Raw genomic sequence first — 27,987 nt, 5'->3', positions numbered from 1 at the left:
TCCAAGGCCGTTAGTAACATAATTAATGCAATCCCTCAGTACTAGGAAATTCCGACTGAGTGCCAAAGATATTTACGCTGCTCGAATATATGCCAAAGTATTGACAGGAGAAGTATACACAAAAGAACGTAAGCGGCTCCAGGTCCCTGCAAGTAAACAGCAAAATGAGATGCGTCGTGTCCATACAAGGTAATGTGAGGGGTACCGGTTGCGTGAAGTTCATCTTGGCAGTATGCTGCCTATTTAAAATTTGACGATGAGGTGTTTGGAATGAGACTCAAAATAGCTATAGATATTACCAACTAACAGCTCGGCATGGCACGTGCATTGCTACGATAAATTTTTCAGAAACGCATAAATGCTGTTTCCTGCAAAAATTTTGCCAACAGTGGCTTTAGATACTCTTGGTCGCAGGGTACCCATTTTTCAGGGGGAACTCTTTGACTAATGGAACAACCTCGCCTGTTTGAGGAACAAGCCTCTTAACACGTCGTAAGACATGTAAGGCTGCACGCCGCTGTGGTCACACAATGGAACGAGATGGTTCCGACGGTGCGGATTCCCAGACAATTTTATATTTCTTTCAGTAGTCAAAAGTGATAGGCATCAAAGATCAGGACATGTTAAATTATTTGAAACGGTACGGATTCAAGTCTTTCGCACCGTAATTTAATTGCAGGACGACGCTCCTCGCCACAGGTCTGAGATCACCCAAATTGTTTAAGCCATCATTTTACACGGAGTTGATTCCGCCGAGATATTCAGTAGCGCGATCAACCTTTCCCTCTCGTATCATCGCACAGGACATCAACAAGATAAATTCGCTCCAAATTTCCATTTGCGTGAAGACGACATGCTACAGCTATATCATCGTCTGGATGACCTCAGAACGTGAGGACATACACTTTTGAGCCCACAGATTATAACCACATGCTTAACAGCGTGTTGGCTTGCCTCTGGTCTCGAAATACTGCTACATTACTGCCCGGAGGTTTGTGGACTTGCAGATAGCGGCTAGGAGCGTCACAAATGGGTCCCGGGTCAGGCGAAATTGTTGCCGTTGGCACTAAAATGAGTTCACTATCATACTTATCAAACAACTATAGCAATATTTTGGCCTTGTGATGTGGATCATTATCCTTCTGGAAGATGCCATCGCATTTTGTGAAGACCTCAACCATCAAGGGATGCAGGTGGTCCGCAATAGTCTTGAAGTAGTCCACAGTTATCGAAGTGCCTCCCACTATTACAACAGGTCCCATGGTTCAAGCAGGTGGACGTCTGCCATAGCATGATACTGCCGCTATCTGCTTGCGGGTGTGTGACGGAACATGTTTCGACCTGCTGTTCGCTTCGATGACAGCGCATCCGCACGCTGCTACCGATGTAGTGTAAGAATAAAATTTGGTCATCCGGCCAGGCAATACGTTTGCACTGTTTTACGCTTCAGTCTAGATGATTCTGCGGCCATTGCAATCCTAATTCCCTGAACCGTAGAGTCAACATGGAAACATTTGGGGCTCGTCTGCTGTTCAGTAACGTACGATGAGTGGTGTGCTCCGAACACTTTTATCTGCACCAGCAGTGCACTCTGTCGTTAAATATGCTACAGATCGCCGTCTACCCTGATTTACAGAGTGGGCAAGCGTCCGAACTGCCCGAGATGTGACGTGGTGTGGACGTCCAACACCTCGTCAGGTACTCACGGTTTCGCCGTCCACCAACAACTACCCACAGATGCTCACGACAGTAGCATGCGGCCAGCCGACCAGCTACGCCATTTACGAGATGCTTGATTCCAGACAATCTGCCCACGGCCAAACAGGTCTATAACAGGGTATTTCTCCATTTGCGGCCCGTATCATTGATAGAATGATTCCTCAATCGCCTCTGCTGCACTAGTTAGGTCCTTTACGGCCTCACATGCCTGCAACGCCATCAGCTGGTATTCAATGTCGCGGTGGGCAGTGATCGTAATGGCTCGGCTTATCAGTGCTTATTTACCACCTAGGTAAAACTTCACATTGGTTATATGTTGACAGAATAAAATACTTTTGTGTGAGACATAGTTTCAATGTAATATTTACCTCACATACTCGCCTCTTTGTATGTGTGTGTGTGTGTGTTTTCGATATTGTGATAGGAGAGAGAAGAGGGAACCCTTTGTACGAATAATGGCGAATCTGTTGACGACCAGTACAGAGAATGTCTGAAATACTTTAATAAACAGCAAAGTAATCTGAGAATTACAATCGATGTACTCGGGCCACAAGACTGCTGTACTTTTTTACAATGCAGGCACTGGCTAGGCGTGTATGTCCATTATGTAAACGGAAATTGTGCTACGGTAAGTGACGTATTATGGCTCTGTCTAGAATTTTCCATGTGTTAAGGCAAGGATAATAATGTTTCCACATAAAAATAACATAAAAATAGAGGATGTAATGGGTATAAATGGGGATATTGATACTGGTAGCTGAGAACGGTGCAGTGAACAACACTCCATCAATATTTACATCATCTGCGTACTAATAGTTATAGCTATCAAGAGAAGTATGTTTTAAATTGGTTAGTACCTCCAACTACAAGTAACAAGAACAAGCCATTAATGCTTATTTTCCGCTGGGCAGCAGGTCAGGTGTCAGTGTGTGGAGGCATGGACACACAACACGTAATCTACACTGACACGCGACCATGCAGAAAAAATCAGGTTGTAAAGTTTGTGACGTGTGTGTGGGAAGACTGTGTGACGCAGTGAAAAAACAACCAACACACTGATGTTTGTACATGTGTATTAAGGTACAGCAAGTAAAAAAATCTGGAATAATACGTGTTATACCCTCTATATTCTATGAAGGCAGCATTTAATGCAAGAATTTATGACAGACTATCTAATCAAGCGAGGAAAGAGAATGTTGGGGCTGTACTAAGAAAACATTCTTACTTCGTTCTTTTTGTTTCGAAGAAAAAATTCATAGAACGATTAGTTGTCAATTGATTATCATCACGGTAATGAAATGGTCTAAACTATAAAATGCTCACGAGCTTGTAAAGAGTAAACTATGTTAACAGTCAAGAGAGGAAAAATTATAAGAAAAGTTTACAGCGTCTGTGTTTTGCAGTGCCTGTATAGTACCATACGACGCCCTTCGGACATGCATGCGTACCCAACGCAACTGGCACTGCCGACGATCCGTACGCATATTAAACAGAAGAAGCGTATACGCAATTTTCGAATACCAATATACATCAGCTGTACAAATGATTAGTGAGTGATTCAAGGAAATTTGTGCCGGACCGGGACTCAAACCATTATTTGGTATTTTACAGAAACCAAGAAATACAGACAGTGCAAACCTGTATTATATCCCCCGAAAGGCGAATACGGCGGGGATAAAATCTCCATCGCTGTGAGGGAATCACATGAAAATGTGTGCGAACATAGGACATGGAAACTGCCTTACGGAAGATTGAGTCGTTCGGCGAGGCGTAGAGTGATAGTCGAAGTGATTAAGGTGATAGTTTGCTATAAGTGGGAAATCCGGTTTCGAATCATCGTCCGGCACCAATTTTCATGAATCACTAACCACCTGAACAGCTGATGTGCACTCGTATTCACAAACTGCAGACACATTTCTTCAAAATTACAAGACTTTGTGCTCACGTGTCCTCCATCTTAACCCAGAGGACCATGCTGCAAAAAGCGCTGCTGTGATGTATACGAATACAGTATTAAAGTTATGAATATACAAAATCGAAGCTGAAGGTTATAAACCCCTTAGTACGACAACTAAGTTCAATGCATGCATAATAGAGGAAAACTGCTATGCAATATAAGTCAGAAGAAAAGAAAACACGCAAATACCAGCTCTAATACTATAAGCTTCGCGTATAATTGATACAATGCACAGAACTTAAAATTATAGCTTATGTATGTGGAATAGGAACACATAAAGATAACATGTACCTGGAAGTACTTACCTAAGATGTTAGGGCTGAAGCCAGAAGTTGCAAATGCTGTAAAGAAAAACATAAATCTATATATACACAGTGAATAACAAAAAGCATGTGTCGGTAAATTTCTCATCAGTTCATTACTAAAACATCAGAACAAATCGTTTAAACTACTGAAACCGTACAAAAAGTCAGATTTTTAACTTGAATGAATATTCCATTTGTCATGATTTGAGGCTTTCGACAGAATTTCGGATGAAGTACCACATAGTGTGTACATTGTCCTCGTGGGTCCACAGCTGAAACGAATTTCTTCTGGAAAACGCTTTCTCCTGTGTAGGCTATAACTCAATTTTTCTCCGAACGATTAGTTTTGGTTTGGTACTGTTCCTTGAGTGAAAGGTGTATCTTGACAAAGGAATAAAATGATTCTTTTTTAATTTAATAGTACAACCCTGCCCGAAGGAAAGTTGTGTTCGTAAAATGTACATTAGAGAGACAATGGACGCAACAGTACAATAAAATGTTCAACAAATACCGGAATATTTATTATTAACTTCTCTACGTTACATATAAGAATCCTCCGATTTTTTTCTGTTTCTTTCGTCATTACAGACGGAACAGTTATTTTTAATCTCTATTGGCCATCTCTACATCCTTTATTTAACCAACTAGTTCTAAGGGTATCAAACGTTCAAGTAGAGTTGAGGACCACTACGAAGCACAGTAGTATACTGAAGTTGAATTTGACCCATGGGAAATCCGCAAAAGAGTACGCTGGAAGCAACTGCAATGTAGTGTCACTGAATCATGTACACATTAAGTTCACAATAACTTTCTATGGAGATTAGTATCAAGCATCAATGTACCAGACGCTACAACAACGTATTTTTATGTGAAAAAAGTCTCAGTTTAGATACGTTTAAAGACAGCTAGGAACAACTAAGCCAAAGACTTATTTCCGGATCATTTTATTGTTCCTTGACGTTACAAAATTTGGAACATTTTGTTCGTCATCAGAAAGCTGCGTTTTACTTACAAGGAGAACCAATAATTAACTGTAGCAACATTGATAATATTCTTCTCGGGTATGCAGCCGGATCATAACGTCTTCATGACACAATATTTCCGCGGTCCAACTGGCCGCCATCTTCAGGTGAGTGCTGGTGCACGATCTCGCCGGAACTGACTTCCCAGCGCAAGCGGCGGCCCCTATATAGGCCGCAGAAGACCCACAAAGCGTGCGCGAGAAGGTGCCGTAACTGCCCTCTAGCGCAGTAGACATACCCCGCCGCCAGTGATGGAAACAGGCGAAATCGAGATATCGCTGTCAAAAATTTTAAAAAGTAAATAAAAATAAAAAATAAAAATTTATTCCGACGATAGAACCACAGACCGTTGTTTTTTAATGTCAGATAATACTGGGTCCCAAGTCTTACTTAAAAGATAATCCTTGTCTCTATTAATAAGATTGTCAGATAACCGAATCTCTATGGATTCTTTTAAAACACAGTCCCAATAGCGAGATGCAGGGGCAACCATTTGTGTCTCGTTATATAGTATTCCGCCACTGCAGATTTCTCAGGTTGAAGCAGTCGTGTGTGCCGCTGATGCTCAACACATCGGTCCTGGATGGTCCGGATTGTCTGACCAATATAAGCCTTTCCACAGTGGCAAGGGAACTTGTACACATCGGGCTTCCTCAAACCCACGTCATCCTTAACAGAGCCAAGAAGTGCTCTAATCTTGGCTGGTGGACGAAAAATACTCTTGATGTGATATCTTTTCAGAATCTTTCCTATCTTCGAAGAAATGCTCCCAGCAAAAGGCAGAAAAGCTACCGATTTGCAGGTATCTTCTGGTGGTTCAGGCGAAGGTCCAAACTGGAAAGCACGACGGATCTGTTTATCTGTATAGCCATTCTGCTTGAACACAAGATAGTCCAATTCTTGTGTCAAGCTTTCTCCAACTGAAATGGCATAAGCTCTTCTCGCCAACGTCCGCAGGACCCCCGTACGCTGGAACGATGCATGACAGCTAGAAGCATATAAGTAACGGTCCGTGTGCGTAGGCTTTCGATAAACGCTGTGTCCCAGTGTCCCATCATCCTTTCTGTACACCAGAACATCCAGAAACGGAAGCTTTCCATCATTTTCCACCTCCATGGTAAATTTGATGCTAGGATGCAGCGAATTGAAATGATCTAGGAGGCGGTCCAGAGCGTCTCTCCCATGAGGCCACACCATAAACGTATCGTCAACGTACCTCCAAAAACAGGTTGGTTTTAAGGACGCCGTCTTCAGCGCCATGTCCTCAAAATCTTCCATAAAAAGATTGGCGACTATTGGGGACAAAGGGCTCCCCATAGCCACTCAGTCAGTCTGTTCAAAATATTTGTCATCGAATAAAAAGTACGTCGACGTTAACACGTGGCGACAAAGCCTGGTTGTTTCCTCATCTAGTTTCTCACAAATTAATTGCAAGGATTCTTCCAGAGGAACCCGTATAAAAAGCGACACGACATCAAAGCTCACAAGCAAATCCCAGGGACTAAGAGACAAGGACTTCAATCTCTGAATAAACACCATAGAATTGGAAATGCAATGTTCGCATTTACCGACGTGAGGGCCAAGAACAGATTACTCTCGATCGGACGGAGCGGGACCCCTTTCTTACGAACCTTGGGTAGACCGTATAATCTCGGTGGCACGGCAGCACCAGGACGAAGTTTTTTGAGAACGTCGACAGGTAAAGAACCCTTCAACTGTGAAAGCGTCTTCCGTTTTATCCGTTCAGTTGGGTCGTCCTGCAACGTTCTGTATGCTGAGTCTTCAATTAAGAGATCCATCTTTCCCAGATAGTCATCACGTGACAGAAGAACAGTTGCGTTGCCTTTGTCCGCTGGTAGAACTATCAGATCTTCGTCTTCTCTAATGGACCGGACGGCTTGTTCGAGTGCGCAGATACCTGCCAATCGGTAGCTTTTCTGCCTTTTGCTGGGAGCATTTCTTCGAAGATAGGAAAGATTCTGAAAAGATATCACATCAAGAGTATTTTTCGTCCACCAGCCAAGATTAGAGCACTTCTTGGCTCTGTTAAGGATGACTTGGGTTTGAGGAAGCCCGGTGTTTACAAGATCCCTTGCCACTGTGGAAAGGCTTATATTGGTCAGACAATCCGGACCATTCAGGACCGATGTGTTGAGCATCAGAGGCACACACGGCTGCTTCAACCTGAGAAATCTGCAGTGGTGGAACACTGTCTCACCGAGGGACACAGAATACTATATAACGAGACACAAATAGTTGCCCATGCATCTCGCTATTGGGACTGTGTTTTAAAAGAATCCATAGAGATTCGGTTATCTGACAATCTTATTAATAGAGACAAGGGTTATCTTTTAAGTAAGACTTGGGACCCAGTGTTATCTGACATTAAAAAACAACGGTCTGTGGTTCTATCGTCGGAATAAATTTTTATTTTTTATTTTTATTTATTTTTTTTAATTTTTGACAGCGATATCTCGATTTTGCCTGTTTCCGTCACTGGCGGCGGGATATGTCTACTGCGCTAGAGGGCAGTTACGGCACCTTCTCGCGCACGCGTTGTGGGTCTTCTGCGGCCTATATAGGGGCCGCCGCTTGCGCTGGGAAGTTAGTTCCGGCGAGATCGTGCACCAGCACTCTCACCTGAAGATGGCGGCCAGTTGGACCGCGGAAATATTGTGTCATGAAGACGTTATGATCCGGCTGCATACCCGAGAAGAGTATTATCAATTATTACGCCGAGAAAGCCTTCGTAGTCACATGTAGCAACATTAATTATCTTTTTATGTTTTGACTGTCGTATTGCAAATGGAATATGAGACAGATGCTTAACGGAAAATAATATTTTCCTAGCTATATCTGACATTTTCAGAAAGGAGAGAGAAATCAGTTATAAATTTCTTAAAAATATGAAGATACAGCGAGGAATTTTTTTTTAAAGTTTAAGATTTGTACTTCAGTGTACAGACACAGTGACAAAGAACCTAAAGTCGTATTCTTATGGGAGGCGTTCTATAGGCATAACATCCTCTAAACAGCGATTATCAAGTATGTATCGATATCATGTCAAATAGTAATTGGCAAAATCCATGTTTTTAGCAAGAGTTTCTCATTCCGTAAAGAATTTTGTCTTGTTGGCCTACCAGTAAGACGAATTGGCGTTAGTATAGAGGTGGAAATCACTTTTTTAGAAACTACTTTTGCCGCTCCGACTGTCACTAAATTTAAAATCACGATTTGATGTGGAGTGCCATTGTCACGTATAGCTTGTAGTGTCCCAGTAGCGGACACCAGCTTATCAGCGTAGCCGACTAAATGTACAGTCCATCTTGTTTATTTGTGTTGATACTGTTGAGTACTGTGTAAGTTACTACAGAAGAAAATGTCTTTATCTGTTTCATGACCTGGCCCGCCCACATCTGGCCACAAGTCACTGCGAGCGGTAGGCTGTAGCGGGTCCGAGATGTGCACGCGCTGTCCATGAAATTTACACGAACAGTAATGCAAAGAGTTATGCAAAGAACTGTAAAATTATGGGAATATTTATTTATATTCTATCTACAGAGCGAATTATTGAACGTGTTTGGACTTTATATATAATCTGTTCGTCAACACTGAACTACGCTGATGAAAGGAATTGACTGCTGAAATAATACAGAGTTTTGTGCTGCACTGTCGCTCACCGTGCGTCGTCTGTCACCAAGAGACCTCTCGTGCCGTAAAGGCAAATCTCCGTAAGGATTACCTGAACATCCAAGCGGAGACGTGACCTCGGAAACAATAGATCATTAGCACACGAAACTGGAAGACTACAAACTGTAACAAGGTAAACTCCTAAAACAAAAATTAAGTTTTATGGATGCGGTCTGTCTACAAAAACTTGTAAGTTACGTGTTCCATAGACCATTTCAACAATTATTTTCCCAAAGTGGAGTGGAAGAAGTCAGTTTACTGGAATTGAATTCATATTTAGTGATAACATTAACTAACACATTGTTTTCTAGTCCTACTCATGCAACTACACTTAAAAATAAATTTTTTTAACTGTGTTGCTGCTAGTTCTTAAGTAGAAATTCTTCCAGGTATTATAAGCAATTTCCCAAGAGAAATGACTTCAGATTAGATTTAAAACTTGCTTTGGTATCTGTCAGATATTATGTGTTATAGCGCAAATGATAAATTTTGTTGTTGCATATCGAAGTCATTTCTTTGTCACTAACAGCTTTAATAATTCGCGAGGAAGATTTTTTTTCCGCCAGTGTTGTAAGTGTGAACATCACAGTTATTATCAAATTGTGATGGATTAATTACGTCGAATTTCATTGCCGAATATATGTATCGTGATGGCACAACTAAAATTCCTAACTCTTTGAAGAGATTTATACATAACGACCGGAGAGTGAACTACAAGTAGTACTCTTCGTGCTCGCTGTTGTGCAATCAGTTCAATCTAAATGACGAGTTACCCAGAAAATTATTCCATAACACATTATTGAGTGGATGTACGCAAAATATGTCAGAAGGTTGATTCATTTGTTTCCGAGACTAGCAATTATAGCTATTAAGAGCAAAAGTAGCTGAACTTAATTGTTTGAAAAGCTCACTAACATGCTTCTTCCAGTAAGTACACCTACAGATTTGGAGCGTTCTTCCATATTTGTTGGCTTCTGTTCAAGCACTGCATAAATTGTTGATATGACACCATTTATTCTACAGAAATCAACAGTGTGCTTTCTCAAAATTAAGGGAGAATACAGTTTCAGAAAATTACTTGAAAATTCTTTCAAAAATACAATTAACCATCTCCTCTACTGGTTTCTTTCTAATGGGGATTATTATAGTACTAGTATCGTCTGCAAAAAGTACCAATTCTGCTTGTTGAATGTTAAGTGGAAGGTCATTCACATATACAGGCAATAGAAGTGGACTCAAGATTGAACCCTGTGGGTCTCCCTTTGCGATGAATCCCCAGTCACTAAAATTTTCAACCTGTGCAACAGTACTTGAAATATTCAGCACACTTTCTTAAATTCTGTTTGTAAAGCCATCCACTCCATAAAACATAAGATTTTCTAAGAATGTAACATGATCTGCATAATCAAAGACCTTCTAATGTTCACAAAAATAACACCTGGCGATTTTTTATTATTTAAGGCTTGTAATATTTGGTGGGTGAATAAGTAAATAGCATTCTCAGTCGAGCAACGAAAATGCAAACTGTGATATGCTAAATAAATTATTTCTACTTAAATGTGAGACTACTCCTGAGTACATTACGTTTTCTAAAAAGCCATTTTTTTTTTAATGTACAACTTCCTACCTCGCCATGAAGTGGGTCAATTCATATTCATTCCTCTTAAGACGGCATTGCCGTCATGTCAACCATGTTTTCGTATTTCATACGTACAAAAGAATAGGGTTGCTTCTCAAGTGTATAAATGGATGTGGCACTTCACTATAAACGAAGGCAGTATGTATCTCTAAGACTGAATTGGCTTTTCGCAGTTTATATTAGTAAAGCTGTTACTTCAGAATGGCACTCCAGTCGAAAACGCGATCTTACATAAATACATTTTATTAAGTAAAGGTAGTAAATGTCATCTTTAAAATACTGCAGCACTGTGAGGATAAGTATACATAAAGTAAGAAAGCTTCTTGTCATTTCAACTAACAGATCCTTGAAATTTCCGTTCTCTCAAATGGCGACGGCCAATTTCCCACTGGAGCTACTACAAATGAGCAATAGAGACCCTGAAGTCTAGAACAACAGAACCAACGTCAACCTTTAATCATTTCCGGTGAATTTTAGCACAAGGAAGGGAGGCTAGAGCTAACTTCTCGTCGACGTCTAGATCATTAGGGACTGACCGAATATTCATCTGAACGAGGACTGGGGAAGGAAGCAAAGTAGCCTGTCGAAGGAACCTCTCTGTTACCACTATAAAAAAGTCTTTGACAAACACGGAAAATTACTAAAGAGAACAGTATGAGCGTTTGCCTGTTGCAACTTGAGGATACGAGTCAGACTAAGTATATTCCTCCTCCGCCGATAAACCCTTGACAGTCAATAGGAATTTCATCTGCATACACCGTAGTTGACAAGACTAGTAGTAGTTCATTAATTTCTGAGGGAGAGTGCTGTGGAAAACAATGAAACGGTGCCATCACTCACCTCCGCCCAATGAGGCCGGCACTCCATTCGCGAAGTAGCCTGCAAAACATCCGAGAAACAAAATCATATCCCGTCATTTCTCTGTTGGTAACATACAAATACAATATCACACAAGGGGGCGATCAAAAGGTTTCTGTTAGAAAGCCGTACAGTCCGAAATCGGTATGCCAATTATCCATAATCGTCGTGAGCATGATGACAATCATTCCAATGATGCACCATGTTGAAGATACCTGTTTGGTAAAACAAGTCTCCTGCTGCGTGAAGAAATCCGTAACTGCATGCTGCGCGTCTTCTTCCGACTGGAATCGTCGACCGTCCAAGGCTTTTGTAAGGAACTAATATCGTGATAATAGCCTGGAGTAAGATCAGGACTGTAGGGAGGGTACACGAATGGCTCCCACTTGAGCTGGCGTAACTTCTGCATTACGAGGTTTGCGATATGGCGACGTTCGTTGTCACGCAGCAGCAGCACCCCTTGACGCTCAGAACTAGGAGAACCATTCTGCAACGGCGGCTTCCGCAGACCTGCTGCCCCATAAACATTCAACGTTCTCCGATAATGTCTACCAATGTTTGGTCTTCTGCAGCCAAAAAAAAAGATCATCAGCTCTCTGGTCCTGTTTGAGGGGCATTTGGTAATAACGTAGCCGTATCTCACGATACTACATTTACTGTGCGCAAGTCGGAAAGATACGAATGCCAAGCTAGTCCTTTGCTTACATGTCGGCGCTTATATACTTGCATCGGAATCGCGCTGTATTGCGTATACGCCACAGCAACGCTCTCAAATCGAAACCTTTTAATCGCCCCTTAAACGACACAATGAATAACGTACATATACTGTAACTTAAGAAGTACCTGGAACAGCAGTAAATTTATACGAAATCTAATACAGTAAAATTACATTAATGTTCGTTAAATTTGGTTATCATGAGAGAGTTATTGTCTGAATGAATTTCTAAGTTGGGCCACAAGGCAAGCTTAAATAACTCTGTAAGTTCATTGTGGTGACAGGTATGGATCACGTCGTAAAACAGATTCAGCTTTGCGGAATGTTCCGTCTGGAACACACTGAAAGAGCAGATATTCGAGTGACTGATAACTATGTGGAATTGATATCGGCTGATAATCACAGCATTAGCTTCCCAACTCATGTGGCTGCTCAGTGGCGATTAACTAAATGCGCTACCATGGCTGTTTGTAGTGGGTCGCTGGGGAAGTTAAGGCAATGAAAAATAAATAATTGAGCTCCAACATTTCTTGAAGTTCGATGAAGTCACTCAGTATGGGACGTAAACATATAAGTTAGTTATTCGAGGCAGTCCTGATGTTTCCCACGACCAAAAGAAAGCTAGTGCTTCTAACTTCCACCTCTGCAAGCCACAGAAGAACAGCATACTTGCTAGTGCTCAGACCTTACCGCAGAAGCAGCCCTTGTAAGAGCCGGCAAGACAACACTTTCTGAAATGTTTGTGAGAGATGTTACGATCGAGGTTGTAACACAAGACATGGATCGGGAAATGGTGAGGAGCCGCTGTAACTGCCGTCCCAAGCTCCCATTACATTCTGTCAATTCTGTCAGTTTTCGAGGGTTAACTGTGGTGGTAATCGTGACTGTAAAAGGCAATGTAAAGAGAAAATCAGTAAGAAATTTCGTAGGCATGGATGCTCAGATGAGCGATTACTTTTAGCTCATGGCGATAAGTAGACAATAAAGCCTGCAAAGGGTCTCATCCGTGGACTGGATACAAAAACTGTTAATCTATTGAGGACTTGCCGCGTCGAGGCGGAGAGCAGAGAGCAGAGAAGGAAAACACAACTTACGTAGGAGGATAGCATTTCGACATTATTCTTGGGAATTATTTCCTCAAATTGCGTTACTCAGTGCGGCGGCGAAACTCCAAAGTCGCAAATGCAGTGGAGAAAAATGTGTATTCCATAAATTTATACCAAAGCGTTGAAAATGAGTACCATCCAATTTATTCGTGATAGAGCAGGGTCAGTTCTCTGGATGCTTTCCCGTCACTGTCAACCTTATCTAGTGTACTGTTTCCGACATGTAATAAATGAGGTGACTTCGAATTTATACATATTTCACTGATCAGTATCTCCACATGTCGCTTCTGCTTTGGTTGATGGCATGCACGCTGTGGACAGCATTGCCTGCAGGTTAACAACGGCAGCAACTGCATGTCAGTACCTGTGAACGTATTTCGATTTGTGTCGATTCACCCACTCCCATCAGCCATGTAACCGACAGTCTCCCAGGTGCCCCACATACGATCGACACAGCGCAACAACCCATCGCCAGGTCGTGCGACCTGTCCGTAGGTAGCATGTCTGCAGGAAAACCGCAGATCGCAGAGATCAGTCGTTGATCGTTCGTAATTCCCAAGCGATCTGATAATTACGAAACAAAGAATCGGACATTTTTAGCACCACGGCTAGCAGGCTGAGATTTATGTGTTCTTTATTTTTGCTGTGCTCACGTAGAGTAAGGACTTTACATCAAGATTTACGGTTAATCAGAGAGCACGAACCTCTCTGAAAAGGAAAGTTGCCATTTGTGTCATGAACGAATACAAATCTAAAAACGTTAATAACCTTAGAGCTTGAAGTGAGCATTTGGAAGAATATATTACAGAACTTCAAGAGAAGTTCATAGTAATAGTCAAAATTTACTGGGAACCTGCTGGTGATTTTGAAATAACTGGACACTTTAATTTTTAAATAGAAAGAGATAATTAAAATTATTGGCATACCCATTCTACAGCCATACGTAATTACCCTCTCATCTAATGTCGTTTCCATTTCATGTACAGCAAGAGCCATAGAAAGCAGAAGGCATGCAACCGATAACATTTAAACTTGCTGAAAAAAAAGGGAGCACCTACAAGGAGATAAAGAAACTAAATGAACCTTCACGGGTCGAGTGTGTACATGGTGCTATGTCAGTGAGTAGATCGAGTCACATTTCTAAATAATTCGGCAGAGTGAGCATTGCGCCCCCTTTGGTCTGGACGCATGCACTGATTTCGTTGGGAATAGTGTCATAAAGCCGTTGTATACTACCCTGAGGCAAGCAGGACCACAATTAGCTAACCCTTCACATCGTGCATGCTAGCACTCTGATGGATATAACATCCTAGTTGGTCCCACACACGTTCTCTCGGAGAAACATCTATAGATCCTACTGGCCGTGGAAGTTCTCCAGTATCACGTAGACAGAAACGTGCCATGTAAGAATCAACATTGCCCTATTGGAAAATGGCACCACGATACTGCACATGAGAGGTAACACAGGAACGCAGGATATCTGTGACGTAGTGATCTGTCGTCAGTGTTCCCTCAGTCACGACCAACCTTGACCCATAGTCATACCCGGTGGCTGACCACACCATGACGTTAGGAGCATCACCAGTGCCTCCCTAAAACATTAGAAGACTGTGACATCTCGGCTGATCGCTGCCAGGGTGATTCGTCATGGTGAAGAAACTTGATACATCGCTGCACACAATGCAATTCCATGGAATAGCAGTCCATGCTCTCCGTTCAGAGTACCAATCCAGATGCAGTTACCTCCATGTTCTTTGCAGCGATCCTCAACATCTGACGCAGATCACCTCCATTATATACCATACAAGTCTTAGTAACAACGCTACACACGTATAACACAAAGCAGTCTCTTGGCCGTTCTAAGAATTACAGGGAATTGCAACTCAGATCATTTACATACCCGACGTGCACGAAGTTCCTCTGACATCCAAGCATGTCTTCTGGGTACATTACCTTTTTTGTCATTCGCTCTAAATAGACACATCGCAATTTCAAAGGCGTTGTGTACACACTCTAAGTTAAACCAAAAGCTTAATAAACGAAAAAAAATCGAGGACCTTAAGATTTATTTGCATTATAAAAACTGGAAAGATGCACATAACCCACTTGACCTGAACGACCAATCATAAGTATTCTGTAAAGTAATTTCTGCTCCCAAGAAATGAGTTCCAAAACAAATTTAATAAATTGCAATTCCTGTTCAGTTATTTTCTTGCAGCATTCGTCGGGATACAGACGTCAGTAGATACTGTGATGTAGCAGTTCATACTCCACAGTAGAACGTCACGACATAGCGGCGTTACAAATACTGGTGGAAATCGCTTGTAAAATCTGTCGTGTGTGTCTGGGTCGAAGTGAACGATCGACTGCAGGAAATACCGACAGCAGTTTATCGCTCGAGTGTGGCGCCCTTAAGAGCACACATACCGAGAACGAATGCCCTAGTCGCAGTCTGAAATGTCATCATTAACAAGCAAGGCTACGAACTTATTGAAATGTCATCATTAACAAGCAAGGCTACGAACCTATACCCCGCAAGATGCATCCTCGTGTTCAGCATTGGGGATTTGAAGTTTGTAAAATGGCGCGAGGGATCATACAAAACTGTGACGTAAAAGGAACACAGTAAAGGCAGGATAAAACCGTATTTCAATTTAAGAAGTTATCTAAACAGAATGCGCTAATAAGGGAAATAATACGAAAGCCTTTGACATAGAAACAAAACTTTTCCCAGGTATATAGAGCTACATCGTAGTTGAAATAAAAGGAATAGTAGTTATTACTGTACTTGAAAGCTTGAATTAGCTTGTTTTAACTGAATAAATGTTATTCATTGACAATTTTTACCTCTTCTGTTTCCACCAGCGCGTTGGAGGTCCACGGCAGATGTGTCGTTAGGTTTCACTACCACCAATGACGTCACGGGAGTCACGAAGGAGTACTGAAACACATTATAGCGTAACCGCTTCAGGTCTTGATAGATGGTAACTCATATGGTTGTTTATCAACATGTTTACCTCGTGAAAGACAATAGTGAGTACGATCTTGCTATAACTACACTACATTATGTTACATCGGTCTTATTCCATAGGCTCCGCGAGGAGGACCATTTGGATGTGGAAGGAAGTTACAAATGTCCATTTCATTCAAGCGCAACACAATGGAATCTCTGTAAAATAATTAGCAACACAACAATACAGTACCGTTTGGTGGTCAGCAAAAGTAATAGACTTTTCAGAAGTACGTGCGTGATCGAGAAACGGTATTGGCATTATTTATCTAAAGTTGTTGCTTGTCTGCATATCCACTCCAGCCCTATTAAACATCGGTTCACTTTTTAGCTGTAGTTATAGAAAGTCGAAAAGAGAACTTCGAGGGTGAGGATCTGAGAAAATAATACAGCAGCTCGGAGGGCTGTTGTTGGCCTATGTCGTGTGGATCGCCTGCCTACGACTTTTGTAGTTTTCCTGAAGCTTGGCTTGAAACTGTAGTATCGGTTTATCATGGGAAGGCACTGCCCTTTCACTGCGCTTAGCTTATCAGAGGAACTGCCCATTCTCTTCTGACACCATTAACGATGCCATTAGAACTCGAAAACCGAGAAGTGAAAGGTATGGATAAAATACTCAGCCGCGCGGGATTAGCCGAGCGGTCTCAAGCGCTGCAGTCATTGAGTGTGCGGCTGGTCCCGGATGGAGGTTCGAGTCCTCCCTCGGGCATGGGTGTGTGTTTGTCCTTAGGATAATTTAGGTTAAGTAGTGTGTCAGCTTCGGGACTGATGACCTTAGCAGTCAAGTCCCATAAGATTTCACACACATTTGAACATTTTTTGAACTGATTCTCAAATAAGTAATCCACTCATCAGATCAAGAAATCTGGTACGACCAAAATATTTAAATATTTTCCCCACCTACAAGAAAAAATATGAGAAGTACGAGCCAGAACATAGGCAAAGGATACTTGTCATTCGATTCATGAGAGCACACTGTTGTAAGGCATTTCTCGTAACGTAAAGACTAGCGATGTGCGTCGCTTTATACTGCGTCTGCCACGGCTATAAACACAAGTAAACACACAAATGTAATAACCTGAACCGCAAAATATACCATTAATTATTTAAGACAACTCGCGTAATTATTTGTTCTCAGATTTTGCGCATCTGCAACCAATGTCACTGAAGCTCTTAAGAAATTTCGTTTCGTGTGGACTATCGACGGCCCTTCTCCTGAAAGTATCAGTTTTGGAAAAATTATTCGACACATGCCTCGAGCAAGACAAGCAATCTTCGAATAAATTATAATGACAGATCATGGAAGTTAATTGGTTGCATGCTGTTCTGAAGAAACTGTGTCAACCTTTCTTCCTGAAAGGTGCCCTAAGACACAGATGTATCGCATGGTTAAGCGAGGGATTAACAGACAGGAGAAGCGAAATGAATCACTGGCAGAGTATCTGATACCAGGTTGCGAAAACTTATGCAATGGAAGATTAATTTTTCTGTCTTATTCTGTGAAACTGATTCAGGGAAGTGATGCATGAGTTTTACGCTTAGCGTCAAGAAACACGGTTAAAACGCATTAGGTTACGTTGAGCTCATTTCTGGGCTACCATAATGTCACGTATATTAGGAGGAAATATATGTCCACAGCAAATAACGAGATTGTACGAAAACGTTGAAATGTTACGTAAAGCTTTCACGATCAGGAAGTTATTACGATTAACAACTGCTTATCTTGATAAATGAATTTGATGAGAAAGTATAAAACGTTTTGCTTACTCTGGCACAAACAAGACTGTTTCCTTTTATTTATTTAGTATGCGACAGCGGCAAAGTGTTGTGAATTACGTTTTAAATGACACAGAGCAACCTGTCTGCTCGACGGATTATACCAAGTACCTAACAATAACATGTCACGTCTTTCTTCTGCAGTATTACGTTGGTTTTCTACAGATGGAAAAGTCTACGGAATTGTCGACAAGGAAAATAAAAGGAGAATTGAGGAGTTCATCTGCAGTGGTGTGAGACAAGAGTGAATATAACGTGCTGGTTACATCTGTATGTTGCTTGTTGTAGGATTACAACTAAAATCCACTGGTTACGATGGGGCAGATATGTTTTTCGGAGGACGCCGTAAGGGCAACAGATGGCAGCAGGTGCAAAAGAAGAGTAGTGAGACTCGTATTAATAAGCAGAATGATCTCAAACACATCAAAGAAATTTCTGCAAGACGCCCTAAACAAAAGAGAAGTAATGTTTGATGTAAGGACAATGTCATGGACTACAAGAAAACAGTGGTGCCTGGGCTGTACGATTATGTAATATCTTGTCCTTGCACGTCCTGTTCTCGAACCATCAGCGGAATAAACTCGCCCGTAAAGTGCAATATCCCTTATGTCGAAGTACCAATCTATGATCTACTGATATAGCTATCTCCTCACTGTGTACACTTTTACTTTTGAATTAATATTACATTTTCCCTTCTTTTTGAGGTACTTGTTGCTTATACAGGCAGTTATAGAATGCAAGATGAAAACTATAAAAGGTGACAAGGAATTGTATATTATGATTGTTTGTACAGAACTGCCTCACCCAGTCATTTATTGGGGAACCCGCAGTTTATCATGGATTCCGAAACCTGGTGCTATTCAGTATTTCTCACATTAAGAAACGTAGCCAGAAGTGAAGGAAGTGACCAGCGACGGATAAAAATCATAGGATTAACCGTATTCGAAATCAAGATATTTTGATCTGAAGTCGATCATGTCAATACTGAGACACTGAAGATCAACTTTTAGTTATTTATCAATGTAAAAGGTTTTGTTGTATCTCTTACTACTGCATGCTAATCACACAGTACCATCTGCAACACGAAGACGTCGGACACACTCACGACGAAATGAGTACAAGCTTCCGGGATGTGATGCTGATTCGTGGAACGTCAAAATATGCAGAAGGTTGAAGCGAATTATTTGTAGAGCAAAACCGATACCTGTTAATTATGCTGTCTGACAAGAACAGTGAGCTGGAAGGGGTTAGGGAAACAAAGTGCAAGGGTGCGTGATATTTCTGTGATTACAAAATCGAGTCAAATTTACAAAGAACTTGGCAGTAGATGCACATTTATCAGTATGATATTTCGCTCTCTGTGGCCTGGATGCACAGACAGATGCCATGGGAAGGCTATCATAAAAACATTGTATCCTCCCACGAGATACGCTGTGCTGCAGGTGCTGTAATTAGTCCTTGATATCCCAGACATTGCCATCGAGACGGAGTTGACTTCTGAGCTCGTCTCACATGCATTCTACTGAGGATTCATCTGTGGACTTTGTTGGCTATAGAAGTACGTCAACATCACACAGACAGCTCATAGAGACACATTCCACGTGTGTACGACCATTTTCCTATGAGAAATGGCACAACAGCACAATCACACAGGAAATAACATATGAGGATTCAGTATGCCCCTGACATACCTTTGTGCCACAAAGTTCCCGCAGTCACTGCAAGACCTGACGAAGTCATAAACAATGGCAGCCTACATCACGACGCCAGGAGTAACACTGCTGTGCCTCTCCAAATCATATCCGCTGAAAATGGTTGACAGGATTGGTGCATAATCGCGATTCATCACTTAACACAATGTGATGCTATTCATCTGCAGTCCATGCTTCTCAGCCACGACATCATCCCTATTACAGCAGTTTTTATTATGATACTAGTGGTAGCCTGTGCATAGGATGGTACTTCCCTAGTCCGATTATTGCTCATCTCCAGCCAAAGGTATCTTGCTACAGAGGATGTTGCAGGGAGTTTGTTATTGGTTTATGTATGTCAGGATATTAGTTGGTTGGTTAGTTGATTTGGGGAAGGGGACCAAACAGCGAGCGAGGTCATCGGTACCATCGAATTAGGAAAGGATGGGGAAGGAAGTCGGCTGTGCCCTGTCAAAGGAACCATCCCGGCATTTGCCTGAAGTGATTTAGGGAAACCACGGAAAACCTAAATCAGGATGGCCGGACGCTGGTTTGAACCATCGTCCTTCCGAATGCGAGTCCAGTATGCTAGTCACTTCGCCACCTCGCTCGGCAATATTAGGTGGTTATAAGTGCTTGGAGCACAATAATGCAATCCTCCCATGTGATGAAAAGACGGGATTGACTGGAACCTTGATGCTGCGAATGTCTGCCCTCACATTCCCAGTTCAACGTTCACCACTGTCACATCCAAATGCTCTACAAATGTGGATGTGGCACGATTCGACCGGCCAAAGAAATATAGTGCCACAGTGAGGCCCATTGAAGCTCTGTCAGGTGCCGATTATGCTTTATCACAGTAGTACATTGCATCTCTATGTCCTTCATAGTGGACACTCAACTTCTGTTCATAGCGTTATATACCCTCCCAGTCCTCGTAACAACATTAAACATGAACAACACTAAAGCGCTCAGGTGCCCATTCTGCCTGTCACAGAGAACTGCAACTGTGATAATTTACTCACCCACTGGTAGTGTGTACGTATGTGAAGTTATATTGACATATGAGCATATCTTCTGGAAGCTTCACATTCTTTTGTCAGGCTGTGTATATGATGCTTTTCCAGTGAGTTTTGTTGAAATTCTCGTTTAAATAAAAGATGCAGACTTACCTACCGACAGCTTTAATGAAATATTTTTAAACTTTGTAAAAGAAAAGCAATTTGATTCAAACAGTTTCTCCAGTCCTGTTGCCTGGCAGTCACCCATTTCACAGTAATTGCTACACACTTCAGCTTAAAAAAGCTGCATTTTATAATCAAATGTTGATCTGCCTCTGCAATTCTATCCTTAGACAATTCTATCAACTTACGTGATTCCATCCCAGGAAGTTGGAGCACTATGGGACTTAACTTCTGAGGTCATCAGTCCCCTAGAACTTAGAGCTACTTAAACCTAACTAACCTAAGGACATCACACACATTCATGCCCGAGGCAGGATTCGAACCTGCGACCGTAGCGGTCTCGCGGTTCCAGACTATTGCGCCTAGAACCGCTTGGCCATACCGGCCGGCGGAAGTTGGAGAATACTGGGCTGTTGTTTCCTTCTGGCCATGTTGATTAATATGAAAAATGCCTAGTTGTACCATCGTTTGGAATCCACGTTAAACTGAGTGGCTGAGCAGGAGGACAATGTGCTGGAATACACTGTGATGTTCAAAGCAAATTTCGTGTTTCCAGAATGAAATTTTCACTCTGAAGCGGAGTGTGCGCTGATATGAAACTTCCTGGAAGATTAAAACTGTGTGCCGGACCGAGACTCGAACTCGGGACTTGCCCGGACAACCAAAAGTCCCAAGTTCGAGTCACGGTCAGGCACACAGTTTTAATCTGCCAGGAAGTTTCATATCAGAGCACATTCCGCTGCAGAATGAAAATCTCATTCTGGAAACACCCCCCAGGCTGTGGCTAAGCCATGTCTCTGCAGTATCCTTTCTTTCAGGAGTACTAGTTCTGCAAGGTTCGCAGGAGAGCTTCTGTAAAGTTTGGAAGGTATCTTGCCCGCGAAACGCATAGGTTCCGAGTTCGAGTCTCGGTCCGGCACACTGTTTTAATCTTCCAGGAAGTTTCAAATTTCGTGTTGATCACAGCTCCACTTTAATATGTGACGATCATTTGCAGACCTTCTGCAGCACTCTCACCTTGAGAGCGATGTCCTTGGCCCTGTCCTTGAGCGTCTGGTTGGGTGTGGCGGCGTCCATGTCCAGCAGCTGTCGCACAGTGAGGAAGGCCCAGAGGCGCTCCCCAGAGGCGGCCTTCTCCAGCCTGGCAGGTGACCTGTAGCGCTGGCGGCCCTCCCCCACCACCACGGGCTCCAGCAGGAGCGCCGCAGGCCGCAGCCTGCCAGACACCACCAGCTCGCTGCCGCGGAAAAACGTTGGGAACTTGGTCTGTGTCAGTGTTTCCTCCTCCACCTGCAGGCACAAATTCTTTACTAAACGGAAATTTCATTTGAAGTCAGACAGTTGAAAAATGACAAACTTAGGATTCTGCAGTAGCCTCTTTCTTCAACTTCTATTGGAGACACACATGTTGTTAGAGAATGATGGAAGTGAGCAGATATACCTGAACAGAGGTCTAGTGTGTTGAATCTTTCAAGGAGATGAAGATTATCTTCTTTGATTTTCTTCATGCCTTTAGTATATTAAAGCCAGTGCCATGGCATTAATTTCCTAAAGAAAATCGATACACCTCTTAAAACACGTGGAAAAAATTACTTTAGTAATTCTAAGAGGTCTAATCCATAAAAAATTATTGGTGTTTTTAAAAAAGCTTTACAAAGGATTATGCACAGCAATCAAGCCTTGTAGTCAAGTGGTTGGTGGATAAATTCTCATTAGACACAAAGATTTTAATGGTTATTTGAGAATTCTGATAATAATTTGCATTCTTAATTACCAATCATACGAAAGTATGGGAACCTTTAACAAATTGAAATTTGTCAAAAATCAAAGTGTCTTATTAATTAAAAATTATATATGCTATTACTACTATCTTATCTTTAAATTTAATCACAATATTAAGAAACAAAGAAAATTTTTTCTGTTCTGATGTTTCACAATCTTGTACCACATTGAAATATAATATCACACTTTAATGCAATTAATAATTAAAAATCAAATGTCACCTTTATACATAATTTATACATAATGATGTTGTTGTTGTTGCTGTAACAACAACAACATTAGAAAATTATGTGAAGTACTAGTTAATTAGCACTTCAGCTTCACAATAAATATAAAATTCCAATAAAAACAAAAAAACGTACTGAGAAACAAACCAGCAGGCTTTTGATTACAAAACTGGAAAGCTACATACCCAGCTAGAGACAAGTGTGTTAAAACTTTTTATGATCAATAACATTAAGAAACCTTCAGATTCATTTTTGAGTGTTTTTACAAGTTTATCATTGAGATTTTGGAGAGTGATATAAAAGTAGTAAAAATTTTAAGAATGTGGTTCGTTAAGGACTCTTAATAAATCTGGACAATGACTGTGGTAGCAGAAATCTTATAACCAAAGAGGTGACTCAGTTGTGATTATATCATCATCAAATTAAAGCAACTGCTAAGCAGCACGGGCTTCATAACAGCTAAGTGCTTATTTTCGATAAAGAGTGTTGGTTGAAATGATTACTTGATTGTGCCTTGTGGGAGCGGTGTTGGGAGGGGGAGATGGTGGAGACAAAGATTCTTAGAAGAACTACAGCTGGGTAAGCTGCTGTCCAGTTTCAGTATATAGTTTGAGGAAGAAATTAGTTGTTGACACTATAGAATCTGAAAAGCTTTTTCCAATTTCATAAGAATGAAAACCCAGCTGTTTTGACATAACCGAGTGGGGAAAGGGGTAAAATAAGAACAAGACATTAAGTACAATGATCCACCCACTTCACAATGCCTATAGGTCTTGCAACTTGACTGTACTTTACGTGTTTTTTTCTTTTTTTGCGAAGAATACATTCCACTTTTTCTTGAAACACCACTTACGAACCTCACGAAACAAGCAAACGGTTCTATAGTTCTTTCACTTGCTCCTTTGGTGATAGATTGTGTATTATTGTGACCTGCCTCGCTTTCCATCCAAAAAGACAAACCTTGTCAATGTAGTTTCTTTTCCTACGTTCTTCAATCACTTCAGCCTCAACGATGAGCGACTCCTTTGTTAAATCGGTAAATACAGGAATATTATCAATTGGACAAGCTTAGCGACAGTGAAACATATAATTACTTTAGGCAACTGAAACGACAGAGAGGTACCTAAAACAAGGCATAAAATATTTGACTCAACGCCATCTGATTGTGTGTCTCCTTAACAAAATGTTAACTTAAAGTCACATTTATGGATACATTCCCAGTACTGCTAAGATACTTATGCTGTACCGCATATTTATCAGTCAGTGACGGGAAAGGCTGCTCTCTGTTACTAAATCCTCATTATTCTAGAGTTCATCAGTATTTGATACCCAACCACACTTGTCTAATAAAGATGATATTCTTTAGTATTTTACCTTTGTCTTTAGTGATGAGATGGCTGCTCTCCCCCAGCCTCGTTCCTCATTTCTCCAAAGTCTCCATTCTCTTGCCATACACGCACACACACACACACACACACACACACACACACAAACACACACACACACAAACACATATTCATCAGCTGTTCCTTTCCTGCCGAAGACATTCCTCTCCCAGTATTTTTTTCTCTGTCCCTGAACAATGATCACCCACTCGCCCCCATAATACCACATGGTTGGCTGCTTCATAATCGTTAATAATAATTTTCTGGAATTGGTGTACATGTTTATTTTCTGTGTAGTATTTCCAGCCACACGCCCTGCCCATCCTCTTATTTAGGTGCACCTGACCTTGGAATTCAGGCAGTGACCACTGTTCGTAAGCAGGGCGCACCCAGCCCTTGTGAAGTGAATGGAGGAGCTGCTTGATTGAAAGGTAACGGCCTCGGTCACGAAAACTAACAGTGGCCTGGACAGCAGTGCGCTGACCACATGCCCCTCCATATTCACGACCGTCGGTCGGTACCATTAGACCACCTGAGTTCTGTTCGCACGGAGATTATTTTTGAGAAGTTTCACATGATACAGTGTCTTATCCTAGCCACATGTTATTGTTTTATATCTCCATGTGCTAACGTAGATGGTACACTAATATGTCTTGAATGTCGTTAAATATTCTTCCCCAGCAGCTCTGAGAGCTTCTATGGATATTCTTACAACAGTTTCCTGCAAGAAATATATTTCTTTTTTCATTTTGTTTCCATTCCTCATTGATATTTTTCTACCAGACCCTCAAAGAACCAGTTGTTTCATATCCCATGACCTAAAATTCAGGTATTACAGTCTTTATCACATAAATCTGGTTTTGGCGATTGGGATGTAGATATTTGGGGTTCCTTGTTACAAGTTGTAGATATTTAACAGTTTTAAGAGGAATAAGTAAAACGTCCTTGCCCCCAGGTTCAAACTTCCCACCTCTTAAATTTTCAACGAAAATCATTCACATTGCCGGCTGGAGATTTCCGGTTTTAATAAGTCACCACCATCATCAGCAAATGGCCTTGACAAGGAGAATACAGAGCTTCAGTGCATTCTCTGGCAATATTTTTGGAAATTTGTGGTCGGTTCCTATGGGACAAAACAGCTGAGGTCATCGGTCCCTACTCCTTAATTAAACAAACTTACGGTAAGGACAACACACACATCCAGGGCCGAGGGAGGACTCGAACCTCCGACGGGGGGAGCCGCCCAGACCGAGGAAATACGCCCTAGACAGCGCGGCTGCCCAGCGCGGCCATTCTCTGGCCCTTGGAGTGAGAAACTGTCCCTAAAGGTGGAAGAATTGGCAATAATCAACGGGCGAGCATGCAGAAGGCAGTGGAAACCATCACATTAAAGACACACAATATGTATCCACAGGACATGTGGCCTGTAATTGAAAAAGTGTTATGATGATCTTTCCATTGGAAAAAGATTCCTGACTACTCCCCTATTCGGCTCTCTGGGAGGGGACTGCCAAGTATGAGATTATTATGAGAAAAAGATTGAAAAACCAAAGAAAGGATAACGTTCCACTAGTTAGGTATGGAATGTCAGACGTTTGAACATGGGAAAGGGAAACGCAAGATTATCAGTAAATTGCAATGGAAAGAAGACATGGATTTTTTGTCAGATGACTATAGGGTAAAAGCAAGAACAGGAGCATGGAACTAGGATTCCTTATGAATAGGAAGGAAGAACAGAGAGTGAGTTACTGTGAACAGTTCAGTGATAGAGGTGTTCTCATCAGAACTGACAGCAAACAAACAGCGACAACTATCTGTCAGAGATACAGGCTGACGTCGCAAGCTGAAGATGAAGAAATAGAGAAATTATATAAGAATACTGAACGGATAATTCAGAAAGTTAAGGGAGATGAAAATTTAATAGTCATAGAATGAAGCTGCAGGGGAAGGAGTAGAACAAGGGGTTATGAGAGAAGACAGGCTTGGTGGTAGAAAAGAGAGAGGAGAAAGACTAATTGAGTTCCCTAATAAAGTCCAGCTAGTAACAGCGAATATTCTGTTCAAGATTGACAAGAGGAAGAGGCATACATGAAAAAATGCCTGGAGATACGTAAAGATTAGATTCAGACCCCAATTTAGTAGTGATGAATGGTAGGCTGAAGTTTAAGGGGCTAGTCAGGAAGAATCAATGCACAAAGAAGTAGAATATGGAAGTACTAAGCACTGAACACATACAACTGAAGTTCTCTGAATCTATAACTACTGCCATAAGGAATATCTCAGTATGCAGTTCAGTTGAATTGGAATGGACATCTCTAAAAAGGGCAGTCACAGAAGCTCGTAAGAAAAACTTGAGTACCAAGAAGGTACCTGCGAAGAAACCATGGGTAACAAAAGAAATACTTCAGTATCAGGAAGCAGAAGAAGAAGATAGCACAAAAACATTCAGGGAAATTCAGGAATATAGGTACACGAGTCACTCAGGAATGAAAGAAACAGGAAGCGCAGGGAGTTAATCCAAAACGCTTGAATGAAACCTGTGAGTAATCGAAAAGGAAATGATTATCGGAAGGACTGACCCAGCAAGTGGAAGCATCAAAATAATCTTCGCTGAAATTAAAAACAAAGGGTGGTGACATTAAGAGTGCAATGGGAATTCCACTGTTAAATGCTGAGGAGAGAGCGGCTAAGAGGTGAGAATACGCTGATGGGGTCTATGAGGAGAAGACTTGCCGCATGACGTGATAGAAGAAGCAGGAGTCGATATAGAAGAGATAATATATCCAATATTAGGATCAGAATTTAAAACCATTTTGGAAGGCTTAAGATCAAATAAGGCAAAAGGGATAGATAACATTCCATCAGAATTTCCAAAATCATTGATGAATGTGGCAACCAAACGACTATTCATGTTAGTACTTAGAATGTATGAGTCTGGGATTACACCATCTGACTTTCTGAAAAATGTCATCGACACAATTCTGAAGATTAAAGGAGTTGACAAATGCGAGAACTATCGCAAAATCAGCTTATCAGCTCAAGCATCCCAGTTGCTGAAATTTTTTATAATTGCCGTAAGTTCCCATTGGACTAAACTGCTGAGGACCTTGATTCCTAGATTTACACACTACTTAATCCAACTTAAACTAACTTACGCTAAGGACAAGACACACACCCATTCCCGAGGAAGAACTCGAACTTCCGAAAGTGGGAGCCACGCGAACAGTGGCAAGGCACTCGATACCGAGCGGCTACCCTGCGCGGCCCAAGTTGCTGACAATAATAATATACAGAAGAGTGTAAAATAAAATTGAGAAGCTATTACATGACGATCACTTAACCTTAGGAGAGGTAAACGTATTTCTGATGTTGATAATGGTAGCAAGAGTGGAGTAAAGTCAGGACATGTTCAAAAGGATCTGTCGACCTGGAAAAAAGTGTTCAATGCTATAAAATTGTAAAAGGTGTTCGAAATTCTGAGAAAAATCTAGGTAAGATATAGGGAAAGAGGGGCTATACAGAATATATACAAGATCCAAGAGGCAACAATAAGAGTGGAAGACTAAAAACGAAGAGCTCATACTAAAAATTATGTAAGACAGATGTAATATTTCGCCGCTAGTGTTCAGTCCATACTCCAAAGACGCAATGACAGTACTAAAGAAAATGTTAAAGAGTGAAACCAAATTTCTAGCAAGAAGGATATCAAAAGAGTCGCCGAAGATATTGCTGAAAGTGAAGAAGAATTACAGGATGTGCCGAACGGAATGAACTGTCTAATGAGTACATTTTAATGAGTACAGAATACGGATTGAGAGTAAATCAAAGACACATGAAAGTAATGAGATCTATCCGAAACGAGAACAGCGAGCAGCTTAACATCAAGATCGACCATCACGAAGTATATGATAAGAAATTCTG

At 41.4% G+C, this 27,987-nt stretch overlaps 1 protein-coding gene across 5 annotated transcripts in view; it reads right to left on the bottom strand.

Annotated features, from left to right (window-relative positions):
* The window catches only part of LOC126354656 (inter-alpha-trypsin inhibitor heavy chain H4-like), a 78,094-nt gene that overhangs the window by 12,882 nt on the left and 37,225 nt on the right, over positions 1–27,987 (bottom strand). For 3 of the 5 annotated variants that reach the window (XM_050004463.1, XM_050004435.1, XM_050004445.1), the window contains exons 10-13: positions 21,690–21,962; positions 15,859–15,952; positions 11,173–11,211; positions 3,982–4,017 (exon numbers count right to left, since the gene is read on the bottom strand). In XM_050004463.1, coding sequence (XP_049860420.1) covers positions 3,982–4,017; positions 11,173–11,211; positions 15,859–15,952; positions 21,690–21,962 — 442 coding nt within the window. The remainder of the gene's footprint in view (positions 1–3,981; positions 4,018–11,172; positions 11,212–15,858; positions 15,953–21,689; positions 21,963–27,987) is intronic. The other 2 variants (XM_050004454.1, XM_050004472.1) reach the window with 1 other exon arrangement.

This window comes from Schistocerca gregaria, chromosome 1 (genome assembly GCF_023897955.1).
Source record: "Schistocerca gregaria isolate iqSchGreg1 chromosome 1, iqSchGreg1.2, whole genome shotgun sequence".
Lineage (NCBI taxonomy): Eukaryota > Metazoa > Arthropoda > Insecta > Orthoptera > Acrididae > Schistocerca > Schistocerca gregaria.
The sequence above is the reverse complement of the archived record's forward strand: the minus strand, read 5'-3'. Positions and strand labels throughout refer to the sequence as shown.